Source organism: Notamacropus eugenii, chromosome 3 (genome assembly GCF_028372415.1).
Source record: "Notamacropus eugenii isolate mMacEug1 chromosome 3, mMacEug1.pri_v2, whole genome shotgun sequence".
In the NCBI taxonomy this organism is placed as follows: Eukaryota; Metazoa; Chordata; class Mammalia; order Diprotodontia; family Macropodidae; genus Notamacropus; species Notamacropus eugenii.
The window spans coordinates 139,038,370-139,056,474 of record NC_092874.1 but is presented as its reverse complement, the minus strand read 5'-3'; the positions used below and the strand labels follow the sequence as shown (position 1 = coordinate 139,056,474).

Genomic DNA, 18,105 nt, shown 5'->3' with positions numbered 1-18,105 from the left:
CTTAATGCAAAACAAATGTGTTGTTTGATATTGGATATGGCTTGGATGCCTTAGAAACCTCTCTCTTGCTTTTGTTCATTTGAATTAGACTCAATCATTTTGAATAAGAAAATCTGTAAACATCTTTTGGCTTTTGTTTTCATTAAATTTTCTTTGGACCACAATGTCATCCAGTTGGCACAGATAAGTTTGTGAATGGTTCTTGGAGTTTGTTTTTCTCTACTACAAAACTGACATGAACAAGTGTCTTCCAAGATTAATATTTTACTTAGCTCATCATTTAAAAATTTATATTATATGCCATTGATGGAAATGGTTTGCCATCATAATATTAAAAATATAATATTACCAGTAATAGATTGCCTGGAAGATGAAAATATTTCTCAGCAGTTGTTCTCAACAGTTCTAAAATGTTAACCAGAATTTTGGTAAATAAGTGTCACATGATGCAAGCTTGCTGTTGAAAAACACTTTTTCAGTGGTTTCTGCTTAATAGTTTTACATGTCTTCTGATCTTGCAGAATTATCCTCTGTACATCACTAATGTTTATTGTAGCAATCTCCATCACCACAAAAAGAATGTTAAAATAGGCAGATATTTATTTTTCATAGGAGTTTACATTAATAGATGAGTTTCTTCTTTTTCAAAGATACCTTTGCCTGCATACAGAACCAAGATATTTTAGAATAAATCGACTTTTATTTTTTAGCTAGCTACATTACATAAACATTTGTGTTGCTTCATTTTTTGTAATTTCTACCATAAAAGGGAACTAGGTTAGGAGCTGCAGTATTGAAATACTGTGATTACTTATCTTTTCTAAGTTTCTAGTACTGTAGCTGTTATCACACATACCATTTTTTCAGTTCTAATTGTATTGATTTCTAATGAGACAGTGAAGTGGTAGGAAAAACGTGAAATGGGTTGGCAAGACAGAGACCTATGTTCAAGTGCACACTTTAAGGTCAAGCCCTTCTAGATGTTAAAACCATTTGTCTAATCACAGGCAAGGTATTATCTTGTGGAGGCTGCAGTTTTCTCATTCATAAAGTAATGTTGGATCACTTGGTGATCTAAATCTGAATTCTAAATCTATCATTCTTTTAGTGATGTCCTAAAAGTTCAATGAGAATAGGTATCAGCTGAATCTAGAGATATGCTATGATTCAGATCCATATTTGAGGACAGCTACACTATTTAAAATGTGAAGGAAATTATTCAGTAATTATTTTTACATTCAAATTTGTATACTTCTCAAATCTTAATAAAATTTGTATTCTAATTGTCAATGTGTCTGCTAAAAAATATTCACTATCTTCAGTTGTAAAAAAATAATTATTTTATGAGTAGATTTTAATTTTATCACGCAGTAAGCAGTTAATACTTTTTCATATGAATGATTAAGATGCTAATTATTTTAAAAATTGAGCCAAATTTTAACATTATAGAAATTTTTCACCTGAAATTAAGGTGTTTCCATTGAAAACCTTCAAGGATCACAGTGGCTACAGATTTAAATACAAACAGGGATTTATCTCAAACCATACCAAAAATAAATTGACTAATGTAATGAGAAAATAAAAATCCAACCCCCAAATCAATCAATATGCTAAATATGATGTAAAAGCAAACAAGGGAACAGTAGAAAGATCACTATTCCAGGAGTCCCAAGACCTGAGTTTGAGGGTTAGCCCTGCTCCCTTACTATCTTTATGACACTGGACAAGGCATTTAATGTTACTTTCTGGATCTCCACTTCCCCATCCATATGAGGCAGTTAGACTAGATGGGCTCTAAGGCTCCTTCCTTCTCCAGTGCTTTGATTCTAAGGTACTTTCCAGTTCTGGATCTCCGACTTCATCGTCTTTTCACTTTTTAGTGATTTGTATAAACTAATTAAAAACAGAGAGGTACATTATGGAGAATGATAATTGGGAATTTTTTTCCAACTTTAAATCTCTGATCCTCACTACTAGGAAGTTTGATGTTGGAGATCAGAAGCTATTTTGGGAACATTTAAAGATTCATATTGGTTTGGGATCTTATCTTCTAACTTATGATAATGTGTGTTCTGAGTTAACTTGAATTTTAATGCCCTTAGTAACAAGATAGTTGACTTATAATTACTTGAGAATATGATAAAACAATATGAGGATTGTTGTGGGAAATTCTCCAAATGCTAAAAGTATTGTTTTGCAAACTTGTACCAGGCAAATCAATGTTGTTAGGAGATAGTGCTAGTGCATTCAGTTTGTTTACTTTGGTTTTTTATGTCTGCCTGCCTTCTCAGAAAACTTGCTTGGAGCCAGACTGGAGCAGCCCTCTCTCTGTCTTTTCATAATTGATCAGGGGATGACTGCCTTCCCTGAGGGTTAAGACGTGGCAACTTTTTCTGTTTGCTCAGCATCTCAATGTAGTAGTTCAAACATTGTTCACACCAGCTGGCAGTGTAATGCCATATGCACATCTTGTCAAAGCAACTGTTGTCATGGATACTAGAAACTATCTTAAAAACCAGATCATTGATTCTAATCAAAATCGTAGTTTTCTTTATCAGTTGAGAATTTTTATTATCATAAGAAAATATCGATCTAATGCTATTTCCTCTGTGCCGAAAAACTCACAGGATCTCATTGTATGTTCATGGAACTGTGATTTTTTTTTTTAAGTAGTGCAATGATTTTTTTGTTTTGTTTTTTAAATTGTGAAAATCACATATCTTTTGTTTACAGAGCTCAGTTAATTGGTGGATGTGAACTGTTGAAGTAGATTTGTCCTAAACTCTTAAAATTAGTTCATTTTATTTACCTTTTTGAAAAGATCTCAGCATATCTCTTTTTTTAGCACTTATTTTACTATTAGAACTTTATAGTTCTCCTTTTTTTCCAATAAAGGAAATGCTTACATTATTTTCTCATGCTAAGTTTTATTTTGCTGAGTTGGAATGAAAACATAAAAATAAATGAAAACATCTTCTGTTTTGATTGGTATACTGTCATACACAGAAACAAACCTGATTGGTTGAGTGGTAATTTCTTTGTTCTCTGATTTTGCTAAGAATGCAAATGAAACCACTCAATTTTATTTGGCATTAAAACTGCACTTTATTTTGTCAAAGGAGAGGTTTCCCCTTGAATTGTAAGTACAAAAAAGTGTTTTTAATCTTCGGTGAAAATCCTTATTAATTCACTTTCAAGATAATCTGATGTTGATTTGTCAAATTTAATTACAGCTTCCGGTAACACTTGAAGTCTACTGCTTTTGCTTCAAAATTGTAATATGAAAATGCAAATTGAATGATAATTTACAAGGGAGTGGGCATTTTAGTTGAACACTCAAAAGACAAGTTCCTTGTGGAAATGAGTCTATTGATGCAATTTATGATTTTTTCTCTTCAAGCACTTTAAACAAATTAACTTTATTTCCTGCAGGATTATACGTACGTCCAAAATTTTAATATGAGGGCTTTTTTTATATTTTAAAAGAAGAAAATCTAAAAAAAAGACGTGGTGAAGTTTTGTTCTATGGTTGTCTTTTAATGTTGGGGGAAACAATGGTCAACTTCTCCTTAAACAAAATATTTAGATACTTTTCTTTTTTACTTTTAGGCACTGCAGGCAGCAAGGCAACTTCTCTTGCAGCAGCAAACAAGTGGATTGAAATCTCCTAAGGGCAGTGATAAACAGAGACCACTGCAGGTTAGTAAAGCATTCCTGTCCTTTGGGCCAAATTCATGAAAGAACATAATGCTGGTAGATGTATATATGTAGCTGTACAGAGAGGAAAAATACTATGTTTGCACATGTAGAACATTTTGAATTCAAAAACAGAATTGCTATCTCTTTACAAGAGAAGGAAATAATTTTATATTAGGGGAGATGGCAGAAGTTTACAAGGTCACTCACTACAAAAATTTATGCAGGAAACACATTTGGACTCAATAGCCATAAAGGATCTTTGTATAAAATTCTCTTGAGAGATTTACATGGGACTTTATTCACAAATAGGTTAAAATGTGAAAATTCTTCTGTGAAAGGAAAGTCACAGTAAAATGGTGTTGAAGAAAACAAAGCAGTCTTAGACAGCTCTTCAGGGTTGTATCTAAGTGACAAATGTAGAAAAACTCCAAAGCTGCCAACACAACTGCTGGAGTTTGCCAAGAAGCTTTTGCTCCTACTCCAGCTAGAAAAAAAATTCTAGTTTGTAGTGCCTCTATGGTGTGTTTGTCCTGGGGAAGGGTTTTTAAAAAATACTTTGGTATGGTGTATATAAGGTAGCCAACATTTTTAAATAGATTTTTTAAAAATAAAACTTTCAATAAACTGCCTGAGACAACAGTTGTCCAAGTTTCAAATAATTTTTCTGGAGGCGGAATCTGTAGTTAAAGAAAATATAATATTGGAAAAAAGTTTTCAGTGTGAAAAGATTGGTGAGTTTGAAACAATATTTCCCCACCCCAAAAAAATCTCTCTCACTTTCTGCTAACTTTAACAACAAAAAACTAAAACTTTATATAATTAGTTTAGACTCCATCTTTAGATTACTGTTTTTCCAAAGATCCTATGACCTGAAGTATATTCATGGGTGTTGGCAGGTTAGAGGACTCCTGAGAGGTGCCTTCTGGGGTTTAGTTTTTGTGTGGCATGGAATTACAGACCACTGATCTACACAATCCAGAAACCACTGAGAGTGCCTGGAAACATGATTAAACTTATGGCCCCCAAATGAATTTGAGATGAGAATATATTTTCTTTGGGAACAAACCTCATATGGTTTTCTTTTCTGACTCTGAAATACAACAGTTTGTTATTTTTGCCAAATGTAAAACTTTCCTGAAACAACCTAATTTTAAAGATCTTTTTTTCATGATTTGTTTTTTTCTCCACAAATTACTTTTCATATGTGTGAAAAAGGCAGGAACTTTGTGGTGATCTACTTTATCCTCTCCAGGACCCCAACCCCACTTAAAAAATAATAAAACCCAGCAGTGACAATAATGGTAATATTTTAGCTCAGTTCTCAGATTCCACACAGGAAGGGCATTATGCAATTTACATGGGACTGGTAGAATACAGCTCCATTTACATAAAAGCAACAAATTGAATGACTTATCCTCAGTACAATTCAGAAGGGACATGATTGTGTCCTCTAGCAGTGAAATGGAATGGTCTCGAAGACCCAGGTTTGGCATTAACGGAGGGAAATCTTCACTCAACTGTAGTTGTAGCATATCTGAGAAAACAGTTATCATTGAAAAACAGGGGAATAAAAGAGAATTGGTTCAGAGCAACTTTAAAAGACAGCCTTATCGTTGATTTGATTTTACCATGATTTATGAAAAATACATAAATTAGGGTATTATTTTAAACCTGCAACTTCCTTTTCAAATGTAGGATCCATGGGAGTTTTAACATTGCTGGTAGTATGAGACTGGGTTCCTGTGCTGAGAAGTGTATGACTTGGGCTTCGTTAGAGTGGCATTGTTTCTTATTTGAGGGGAAGGGAGGTCTGTGGGAGGTGGCTTTTGATAGTGTCATCCTAACATTTGGATGTTTTACTTTGGAATAGATATTGCTTAATGGGTGTAAATCGAGGAAATTTTTGCTAAGTGAAATAATATGTGTACCACAGTTTGTATAAATGAATGTCGGGGTAGAAGTTCCTGATTATATTCTGTTTTATGTTATTATGAAAAGAATGTTTAAATACTTTGCAAATAATTCTTAGGACTTTAACCACTTCTGTTCCTTGCTATTAATACAAAGCTTTGCATTGTTTTACTTATAATACACATTAATCTGAATGTCTCAGTGCAAATTTAAAATTATAGCTATTTTTTTATTATTTTAGTATCAACTCTTAATCATGGATCATATTTTCATGGATGTAGAGATTGGTTTTTATGAATAAAAATTTAAAAGTAATGTAGCAAGATATATTTGCCCCATCAAAATATAAGATAATTGTAATATTATATGCATTTAATTTCCTAGTATTTCAAAGCACTTGACTATCTTGGCAACTGGAAACAGGTTGGGACTGAATTATAAGTCTAATAAAAATCTAATGGCATTTTATATTAGCTCACACATATGGTGTCAAGTAGGGGTGTTGGGTTATACTTACCATGGCACCTCTCATGTACACTATTTGGTATGAGTTGCACAATTTTTCCACTGTGCACAGAAAGAAAGGCCAATGTATTTTTCATTAAACATTTTTGCCAGTTAATGCAAAAGTAACATTTAATTAGCTTCTTATGTGATTATATCATCATTTCCACCACCTCCATCCCTCCCAACTATTGAAGTAACAGTCCAGCATGAGTTTGTGGAGATTTTGATAACTAACGAAGAATATTAACTAATTATAGTTTGAAATTTCAGTGGAGAAAATTTCAACATTTCTTTTCTCCAGTTTTGCAAAGGCAAGATGTTTGGTGTTAACAGACCATGGAAGTTTTTACTGGGTTTCGTAGACAGCATACCTCTAGATGACCTCCTGGGAACTTCTTAGAAGAATTTGGGTAGTGATCCAAAACAGTCTTTATGTGTTTCTCATGAAAACCCTCTTTGAAAAGATAATTATTTTATGAAAGCTGAAGGGAAAGGTAGATAAAACTTATGTTTTACATCAAAATAATGTCCACAGTGGCTTAGGCCACCAGAAAATAGACCCTCAGAAGGATTAATAGTTTACACTTGAATACAATATTTTTCAGACTTCTGTCATAGTTATAGCCAAATTTAAAATGATCTAGTGGCAAGGATATTCCTAGCATTTTTTTCTTAACTCACTAGTACTTTTTCATTTACATTTTTTCAGGGTTCACTGTTGGAAATGTTAGGAATATTGCCATGTCTTATGCAAAATGGAAAGAGAAAACCATCCTATCTGATAACCCTGAGGGCCAATTGTAGTAATGCTTTTGCTTTCATGTCCAGATATATGAATGTGCTTGAAATATGTTTGCATAGTACATTCATTACACTGATAAACCAATTGAGTAGTTCCAATCAGTAAGCGTATTGGTTAATGACATATTGATGAATAATAGCGTGTGATGTAAATGGGAGTTGATATTAGCCTAAGTATTACCAGGTGTTTCATCTTTGCTTTCCTACCTGTGTAGTCTAGAAAACATGTTGCATTAATAAGGGCTCAAGATGGTAGTATCTGATATTTTTATTTGTCTTTTCTTTGGCCTATTGGTTGTTATCTCTCTTAGAGATGATATAATAGTGGTGACTAATGATAAGGGAAGTGGCCAATTAGAGTGTGGAATTGATCCCACTTCCAAAAAATTAATTTCTACGTCAGGCATGATAAACAAGGGGAAAAAACAAATACAGATGCACAATAAAAGGGAAAATATTCCAGATTTTGAAAGTCTGAAAGATTGTATATACATACATCAGTATTCTCAAACACACACACACACACACACACACACACACACACACACACACACACACACACACACACACACACACACACACACACACACACCCTTTTATTGGAAACATTGCCAATTTTCTAGCCATTGAAGAATCTACTTAATTTAGCCTAGGTATGAAAACTGGTCGCATTACTGTTCTTGTTACATTTTCAGCCATGAGCAGACTTGTGGTTCTTCAACAGCTGTGCAGAGCAGAGACGTAAATTTAAGGTAAATGCTATTGCTTTGCTATATTAGTTGAGTTTTAGTTTCCGGCACTGTAATAACTTCCTTCATTGAAGGTATTCCCTCTTATAATAATACATCCTGCTCGCCATCCTTCATAAGAAGCAATGAAATATGCGCTCTGAGCATCATTATTATTTTACATTATGCCTTTGTCTTAGAGGGGAAAACATGACTTCAGGTGTGCTATGCTAGAACACACTGGACTGGGAGCCAGGAGACCTGGGTTCTAGTCCCAGCTATGCCGCTAGCTGGTAATAAGACCTTGGTAACCTCTCTGGGCTTCACTTTTCTTTGCAAAATGGGCAGTTGAAAGAGATGGTCCCTAATGCGCCTTTGACTACTAAAATTCTATGACTTTTTTTTCTTGTTATGGATTAATTTGTGGCCTTCTTAACCCTTCTGGTTAAGAGTGTTAAACCCTTGTAACTTATTGAATATCAGCGTATTATTAGCTATATGGTACTTTTAATTTTAGCAGAGATGCGTGTTATAACAAAATGCCATGTCAGAAAATATCTTTTGGAATTAAAGGGTGAAACCTACTAGATAGTGACCTTTGGAAATATGTATTTGTGTGGCATATTATTAAGTGGCAGTAGTTTAGTTTGTTGCTTTGAGGTCATTTCAGAGTTGACTACTAGAAAATTTAAGTCTTGAAGGGTTATTTTGCCCCTGTGTATATTAGCCATCAGCATTAAGATGGGACTACCACATATCCCAGTTATGGACAGTGCTTCCACTATCACTCACACCTCACCTCACCCTGCCAATTAAAAGTAAACTCCATATGCCACTATAAAGAAATGAAAAATAATTTGTGAAGTCATTTTTAGTAATTCTGAAACTAAATTGAATAGCTAACATTTATAGAGCACTTTAAAGTTTGGATCCTCAAAAGGATAAGTGATTTATATGTAAAATAAATTTTTAAAAATTATTTTGTTATTGGGGTAAATCTAGCATATATGACTTAATCTCAGGAAGTACCCTTACTTAATCTCTTCTGACTGATCATTTGTGAACTACTTCCAAGGCATAATAGCTGTAGCTATAGGACTGGATTATTTGAAAAATGAATCAAACAATGGCAAAGTCTTGTTCATGAAGTTATATGAAAGAGGAATCTTATACCTCAGCTATGAGTATGGGAGGATCAACATTTGAATTAGAAGCTAATGTATAGGCCAGTGTAGAAGGTCCCTGTACTGGGAGTAAGACTATCTGAGTTTTGTTTCCTTCTCAGTAACTAAGTACCTCTGTATGTATGACCTTGGGCAAACCTGTTTCTGTCTCTTGACTTCCATTTCTTCATCTAGAAAATGGGGGAATAAGACTAAGTCATCTCTAAATTCAGTCTAGACACTTTGATTGTAAAGAGGACAGGTAGAAAAACTGCTCATACTAGTCCTCGAACTATCCTCTTAATGGATAATTAAAGCATTGGTAACTAGGCTATGTAGAAAATATCACTATATCTTATAATTAGGTCTAGAAGAGACCTTCCAGGCCAGCTAGTCCAATCCTTACATCTTAGGGATGAGGAAAAAGCTCAGAGAGATTTAGGTGACTTGTCCAAGTCTAAGAAGGTAGTTAGTGGCAAAAGTGGGATTAGAACCTAGAATTTTTGGCTCGAATCCATAGCTCTTTCCACCCCTGCTGTGATTAGAAAAAATTGGAAATAATAATTGATTTCTACTTCTTTGTTTTTACATTTTCCCACAAATGTGAGAAATTCACAATAAATAGTAGAGTTTTATTTTTTTTAAAGATACATTGTTTCTTATTTGTTGACTTAAATTGAAAAATAATTAATTGGAAGATTATACTGAAGAATTGTCATATGCTTGTTTTCATCTATTATTATCAGAGCATTTTTAAACAGGAATCATGAAGTAGTAGGTTTGCAAGAATGCCACAGTATTAGGGACTTTTCAAGCTGAAATTTCTGCATACAGCCATTTGCCACTGACCATATCGGTTGAAAGGAGTAGCAGTAAAAACAAATGCACCTGAATTGATGTGATGGGGCCACTTAGCTCTTGTAAATTACCAATTGGAGCATTTTGAAAATTCATGAAGTACATTTCAGCATTGCTTCCTGTACTCAGCCACACCTTCACATGCTTTCCTTGTGATGTACCTAAGCACAACAAGAAAACATAATGATAGTTTTTATTTGTAGGTGAGGAGGGGGGAGGGCACAAGTAGTGATGTCTTGTATTTACAGTCATCCACTGGACAAAAATACAAGTATGATATATGTAAATTATTATAAATGTAAATTAGTCACTGTAGGAGACTTATGTGCTCCCTGCCTTCACTTACCACCTAGGTGGAGGAATTACACAGACAGACAGACAGACAGACAGACACACACACACACACACACGTTCAATAATCCATGTGAATGATAAAAGCAATACATGATATTTTTCCTCACTACTGCCAATTTACTATTTGAAGGTAGGGTTTGGAAGAAAAATTAGAATGTTAGAAATCAACTGACTAAGAAACTGTGATGGGGAAATGTCTTCTGGTTTTCTGTTGGATCATGACTCAAGATAAGAGTCTGAGAGGGTTCCTTCTTTCCTCTAGGATAAGATATAAACACCTCCTTGGGATATTTAAAGGCCTGCACAGTCTGGCTCCAGCCTCCTCTTCCAAAATGATTATACATTACTTTCCCCACGCACTGGCCTCCAAACCCTACCCCACATTTGTATATTCTAGTCTGTATGGCCTACTTACCTTTCCTTCCTCCTATATGACATTCCAACTCTCATTTCTATACATTTCTTTGTCTAGGCTACCCCATGCCAAGAATACTCTCCCTCCCAGCCTCTACTTCTTGGACCCCTTGGCTACCTTCCAGACTCAGCACAAGTGCTATCTCCTATAAGAAACCTTTTTTGATTTCCCCATTTATTGGTTTTCCCTATTCCCCTGAAAATTTATTTACTTATATTTGTACATTTTATATTAACTTCTCTCTGTGTGGTTGACCCCTGGTCCCTCATTCAGCAGAATATAAGCTTGAAATCAGAGAGTGTTCCATTTTTGTCTTTGAATCCTCAGCACCTAGCATAGTGTATATGGTACACAATAGGTATATAATAAATATTTTTTGTTGACCTGGCACAGAATAGGTCTAATGAGGACCAAAAAGAATTCTGTTCAACAGATATTTATCATGCATATGCACTGTTGTGTACAGATCACTGTGCAAGATACAGATTTTTAGGTACTAAGACAAAAGCATGATAATTGCAAAAGAGAGATACAGTTATTTGGCTTTCGAAGAGGGTCTCCTACTACCTATTGGAGAGATCAGAAAAATCTTGGAGAAGAGAATATTTGCATAGAAGGCAGATTTTATTTTTAAAAAACTTGAAATTCAGTCAGTCAGTATTTCTTAAACATCCACTATTTACCCTTGTGCTGTTCTAAGACTGTACCTGTCCTCAAGGAACTGACAATCAAGTAGGGGAGAAAACAAGCAAGCAAACATGTACAGAAAACTATCTGCAAGATACAAAGGAAATAATTAAATGAAGGAAAGCACTAGAATTAAGAGGGGTGGGGAAACTTTTCCTGTCAAAGGTGGGATTTGAAGGAAGCCACAGAATGGAGATGACTAGGGAGGGTAATCCAAGCATGAGGCACAATCAGGGAAAATGACTGAAGCCAAGAGATGGAGTGTGTAACAGTCCTGGTACTGAGCAGAGGCCAGTGTCACTGGATCACAAAGTGCAAAGTGAGAATGAAGCATAAGAAACCTGCAGAGGTGGGGAAGGCTAGGTTATAAAGGGCTTTGAATGCCAAACACCACCATATTATATTTGGTCCTGGAGGTGAGAGGTAATGAAGTTCATTGAGTAGGGAGTAGTTGATACAGTCAAAACTGTAACTCAGGAAAATCATTTTGGTGACTAAATGGAGGATAGATTGAAGTGGGAATATTTGAGGCAGGCAGACAAACCAGCAGGCTATTGTTATAGTAATCCAAGTGTAAGGTGATGAAACCCTACACCATGGTGATTGTAATATCAGGAGAGAAGGGAATGTATTCAAGATATATTATAAAGATACCCTTGGCAAGATATTGGATAAGATCAGTGAGAGACTGTAAGAAGTTAAGGATGACCCCTAGGTTGGGATCATGGAGTACTAGGAGGATGATGGTACCCCAAAAAGTAATGGCAGATTTTAGAGTGATGTGAGGATTTAGAGGGAAAGATAATGAGTTCTGATTCGATCATACTTAATTTAAAATGTATATTCAGAAATCCAAGTCAAGATGCAAGGGAGTGGGAAGAGACTCTGTCCTGAACCTTTCTAGCACAACACACTCTCTTTTTGACTATAATCTCCCTTGAGTTCGGTTTTCACATCTCTTCTGTAGATGATGCCTAGACTAACCTATCTAACTTTAGTCACTTTGTCCCCTGACTTGTAACCCCATGTCACCAACTGCTCATTTAACATTTCAAACCTTCTGTCTCACAGGATCTGCATCTTAACATATCAAAAACAGAAATCACCGTCTTTCTCCTCAAATCTACCCCTCTTCTGACCTTCTTCTTTCTGTCCAAGGCACCAAGGTCCCTTCTAGTCAAACAGGTTCAAAACCTAGAAGTCATCCTTGATTCTTTACCCTCCTTCTCCCCACACATTCAGTCATTTGCCTAATCTTGTAAATTCTGCCACCAAAACATTTTTGTCATATCTCTCCATTTACTAGCCCTTCATCACCCCTCATCTGAAGGACTGTGGTAGCCTCTTGATTTGTCTCTCTGCCTACCATCTCTTTCCCTCTCTAGTCCATCTCCACATAGCCGTCAAAGTGATGTCTGAGCACATTAGGATAAAATACAACTCCTTTGTCTGGAACTCGGAGTCCTTCACAATATGAAGCTCAGTGTGTAAGCTCCATCCTACCTGTTTAGGCTAATGATATACACATCACTCCCCTGTATATAGTCTGCAGTCTAACCAAACTGGCCTTTATGCTCTCATTCCCATAAGGCATTCCACCTCTGGTCTCCATTTATACTGGTTCTTCCCCATGGCTGAAATTCATTCTCTCCTCATGTCTGCCTCTTAGAATTCCCAGCTTCCTCCAAATCTCCCCTCAAATGACCCTTCCCACGAGGCTTTTCTTGACTCACTCCCCAGCTGCTAGTGCCTCCTCTGCCTGAAATAACATTCTATTTATCCAGTATGTATTTCAGTATATATACATACACACATACGCGTATATACACACACAAGACTCTGTTCATCCTAGACACTTAATCAGTGTTTTCTAGATAAAATAGAACAGCAGATGTTAGAGCACATAGCTGGATCACACAGCAATTGACAGTAGACAGTGATGGGCAGAAATGATAATCAAGGCTTCAGATGTCTCTATGATATTGGCATCCTTATGGTATTAGAAAAAGTATGAGTGAAAGCTAGGAGGAATAACACTACCTCAGACATTTACTAGCCTTATGACCCTAGGGAAGTCACCTCATCTTTGTCATTTTCTTCTTCTGTAAAGTGAGGTAACAATAGCTCAGATAAGATTTTATCAATAGATAAACAGATGGCTGTGACATATAATTATGAGATAGATAGCTACATATATACATACATAGATGAAAATAAATAAATAATGACCTTATAGGTATCTCTGATACTTGGTATTATGCATCTCGTGGGTGGAAAACAGGAAAGAAAAGATGAATCTTGCGGGAAAAGAACAGATCATTTAAAAGAGGCATCCTTCAAGAAGACATCCATCTCTTAGAGTTTCTTTTAATAGACCTTTAGGTCAGCCAGAGAAAATGGTTAATGAATTCTTGACCCTATACATACTATAAAGCTTGTATAGAAGTGGGACAGAGTACTGGTATTGAATTTCAACCTCTAGGCACATGCTAATGCCCTCTACTAAATGAATAGGTGATGTATATTCTTGCCTTTGGGGCAAATTTCTTTTTTTTTCTTCTTTTTTCAGAAAGTAGAGAAAATACATAAGGAAATGTCTATTGTGGACCTGATTCCAAGCTGTAAGAAGCTGATCAGTAAAGTGGAAATGATGAGAACCCTGAGAATCAGTAATCATGATATTCTTAAGTTTGTGATCGATAAGGAGGGAAAAACCAGGCAGAGTCTGACAGAGTATTCTAGACTTCAGGAAAGTAGATTTCAGAGACAAGATAGAACAGGTAAGAATTCTCATGAACTTAGTACCTCTATAAAGGTAGTCAACTCAAGGGGAATGGATGTCTTTCTCCAGTAAAATTGTGACTGAATGAAGAGAAGGAAGAAATATTTAAAGAAACTAATTTGGCTACAGAGAGAACTGATTATCAAGCTCAGATTTTAGATGGATATAATAGCATAAATGTGGATGAATGATCAAGTAGCAAGGCATAAAAATAATATCAGAAGGTAATGCCAGAAGTATAAGCTGAAGTTTTTAGTGAATGCTAAAGAGGACAAAAAAGAATTTTTGAAAGCTGTATTCAGGGCAGAGAAAAAGATAAGGGACCACTGCTCAAGGTGGATTAAAAGATTATAACAGTTGATTGAAGAAAGCAAGATTATTCAACTCTTAATTTCTTTCTGTTTCAAGAAGGCAATGTAGCTTTGTGACCTCAAAAGCTAGACTTTGCTGTCAGGAAGACTCAAGTCCAAATCCCACACTGGACGCATGTTAACTGTGTAGCCATGGACAAGCCACTTAACACCTCTCTACACCTTGGGTCATTGTCTGTAAAGTGGGGCTATTACACTAATATCACTTCACAGGGTTATTGTGAGGCCCAAATTAGGTAAAATAAGTAAAAAAAAAAAATTGAAAACTTTAAAACATTGTAAAAAAATTTTCTTTTATTCCATCAGGGAGAATAATCTTCGGATTACAAGGACTTAAAGAAAAATTGTTAACAGAGACTTGAAACCAAAACAAATGAAGAGATGTTTTAATTGAATTAAACTATAAGATAATATCTAGTTCTAATTCAAGAATATTGCATTTTAATTGGGAGTTATAATGCATAATGGGGAGAAGGGAATAGAGAAGGACATTTTGGTTTGGGAAGTCCAAGAAATGGTGAGTGTAGGGATTTCAGGATCACTGGCAGTATTGATTTGGACTGACATTATTAATATGAATACTAATATGTTAGTGTCCAGACCTGGAAAGTTGGTGGCTGGGGTAGATGGAGTACAATTTGCAGGCACAGTAGAAGTCAAGAAAATGTCCAGGATGGAATGTGAAGCCTATCTGGAGCTTGCTAAATATAGTGGACCTTGTAATGCATTCACCTGACCCACACAGCACAAGTATCAAGACTGGAGTTCATGACTTGAGAGGGTTAAGTCACTAGAAAGGGCAGGGCAGACCACAATATCCAATGATCTGGAGCATCCCAAGGAAGAGAGGATGTATAGCAAGAGCGTTCTATGGGCTGCTATATTACTGATCCCAAAAGACAGACGCACTGGTCAATTCTATTTGGTCCAATTTCTTGCTGTGTAAATGTCAATTTTTGTTGTTAGAATTATTATTATTAAGAAACTAAGAGTAGAGCCCCAGCATACTGGAAGGACCCTTTGTGGAGGGTTTATGGTGAAACTGTGGGTGAGTTGATCAGGATGAAAAGAAAAGAAAATCCACATTGATGAGAGTAAGAAAAATTTTATTAGCAATTAGAACATTCAAAAAAAATGGACTGGGCTGCTTTGGAGGGTGATTTCTTCATCTTCACTCCCTCCAGGTCTCAGTGTGGAAGTTGTCAAGGTAGACAAGATTGATGATTGAAGTTTGATTTAGCCCAGCAGCTTGGGTCCAAGGACTCCATGGATAGATTTCAGGAGGTCCATGAACTTGGGGGTGGAGATTGCATATTTATTTTAGCATAAGTGATTTCCTCTGTAATCTTGTGCATTTTATTTTATGCATTTAAAAACATTGTAAGAAAGGCTTCAGACTGTCTAAGGGGTCCATGACACAAAAAGAGGTTAAAAATCCTTAACCTAGACCTACTCTGAGGTGCCTTTCACCTCTGTAACTAAGATTCTAAGTTCTACAGGGGTCAGAGTGGGGAGAGGTCACTTCTGACTGGAGCTGTTACAAAAGGTTTTATGAAAACAGATAATCTTAGGAGGATGGGGATGAGAGAGTATCCCAGGCAGATAAATTTTCTGGGATCAGGATCAGAGGTAGAAAGGCAGCATGGGATAGTGGCTCAAGAGCCAGTCTTGGACACTAGAAAGCCTAGGTTCAGATTCTATGTCTGACACAGGCTCTGGGATGCTAGAAATCACTTAATGTCTCAGTGAGCTAGGCTAAAAGTGTCATATGTTAGGCCCACAGGATACCCAGGTGTCACCAGTATTAGATTAAAATGTAATTGGGAAATACTTAACAAAAATAATTTTAAAAGAAATATATAATACATATGGTTTTCCAAGTCAGTATGTAGCCCATAGGGATTCATGTATATGATGAAACAGTAGCCCCTATTTCTATTTGAGTTTGATACCCCTGACCTAAACAATTTTTCTAAAATTTAGTTTCAGATACAGTGCCAATCTGCATTGATAGGCAGAGAATTTACTTTTCTGGAAATTCCCTTCACCCAGAAATAGAATCTTAGGTTCAGACCCTATCTCTATACAGGAATCAGAGCTGCAGAAAAGGGGTGGTACATGATTTGTTAGTAGGGGAGATAAGTTTGGAGAAGTAGCAGACAAATAGTGGAGGGCTTGGAATGCTGGTGTTAGATATTTTCATTGTAGCCTGAATGCAATGAAAGAACCATGAAATGTTTTTGAGACTGAGTGACATGTTTATGAGCACAGACAGAAAGGCTCATTTAATATCCAACAGTGAGTAGGTAAGATTGAAAGCACAGAGGTCAGTGAGGAGACTGATTTGGGGAAAGTTTCTCTTCATCTTTTCCCTTTCCTATTCCCTCCTCTTCTCTCTGCTCTCTTTCTCTGTCATCAGATTTCTCTTTTCCCTCCTTCTTATACCATCTATCCTTCTCCATCAGAGTAACTTTTGAAGTGTTACTGCCTATATATCACTTGGGCATTATCTGTTAAGAGCTTCAGCCTAAAAGAGTGTTTTCTTCCCTCAGTCATGTGATTAGGTTCATTCAGCAGCAAAGCTCTGCTCCTTCTTACAAGATAGCACTGAATGCTTATCTTTCTCTTGTCCCAGAATAGCTTCTTTGCAGTAATTTTAGGTTGCAGTGTCATCTGAACAGAACAGCTGTCCTCATAATAGTAGCACACTTTTACAGTTAATAAAGTGTTTTTCCCTCAAGGATCCTATAAGTAAGACTCATTGATCATTACCCGTATTTCACAGAAAAAGAAACTGAGGCTCTGAGACTTACCCTAGGTCACCCATCTAATAAAATGGCAGTCAAGACTTCAACCCAAATTTCACCTTTAGTCCAGGACACTGCTGCCTAAAACCATCAGCTGTTCCTCTATTATACTTCTTGAAATTTTCTCCTTCCAATTATTTTGTTGGGCTCCTTCTTACTACTCCTGGATAACCTTTTTATGAGAGATTAGCCTTTTTATCTAAGTTGCTTTTGGCTTCCTGCAGACCTTTGGAGATAGCCTTGATTTGGTCAGATTTCTCCATTATTTGTCTGATTGCCCAGAGAAGCCTCAAAATGATTGAGTTTGCATGTCTTGGCTTAAATGGACTACTTCTAAACTGGTTTCAGATGATGTTGGTTTAGGAGTTCCTCTGTCCCCCAGGGTTTCTAAACTTTTGGTTGAGAAACTCTAGCATTAGAAAGAAAAAAGCAAAAGTACTACTAATTGTTCACAGAGAATTTCTAAACTCCCTCCACACTGAACATTTAGAATAACACAATACTCAACTATGGGGTTTTAAAATAATTTCATTAAATTATGGTTAGGCACCATGTTACTTTTCCCCATGGGCACTTAATAAATGCTAATGAATTGATATGATATAGATCATGCTAATATGAAAATTAAGTTATTTGATTCAATGAGCAAGAAATCACTGAGTAGAATAACTTTTTAAGGTGTTACAGGTCAGCTGTGCTAGTGTGAGAGACAGCACTGTCCAGTGGGTAAAGAACTGTTCTTAAGGTGGGGGAGGGAATTGGGGCAGCACCTAGATCTTTTTAATATAATGAAGTTTACCTGGACAGCTAAAAGCTACCTAGGGGCAGCTAGTTGGTGCAGTGGAAAGAGTGCTGGACCTGGAGTCAGGAAGATTCCTCTTCCTGAGTTCAAATCTGGCTTCAGATACTTACTAGTTGTGTGATCTTAGGCAAGTCACTTATCCCTGTTTGCCTCAGTCTCCTCATCTGTGATGATCTAGAGAAGGAAAGGGTAAACCACTCTAATCTTTGCCAAGAAAAGC

The 18,105-nt window shown here is 36.1% G+C and overlaps 1 protein-coding gene across 7 annotated transcripts in view; it reads left to right on the top strand.

Moving 5' to 3' along the window:
* The window catches only part of FOXP2 (forkhead box P2), a 681,601-nt gene that overhangs the window by 512,315 nt on the left and 151,181 nt on the right, over nt 1-18,105 (top strand). For 5 of the 7 annotated variants that reach the window (XM_072652988.1, XM_072652985.1, XM_072652987.1 and 2 more), the window contains one exon: nt 3,610-3,699. In XM_072652988.1, coding sequence (XP_072509089.1) covers nt 3,610-3,699 — 90 coding nt within the window. Of the gene's footprint in view, nt 1-3,609; nt 3,700-7,613; nt 7,671-18,105 lie in introns of those variants that run through there. The other 2 variants (XM_072652992.1, XM_072652990.1) reach the window with 1 other exon arrangement.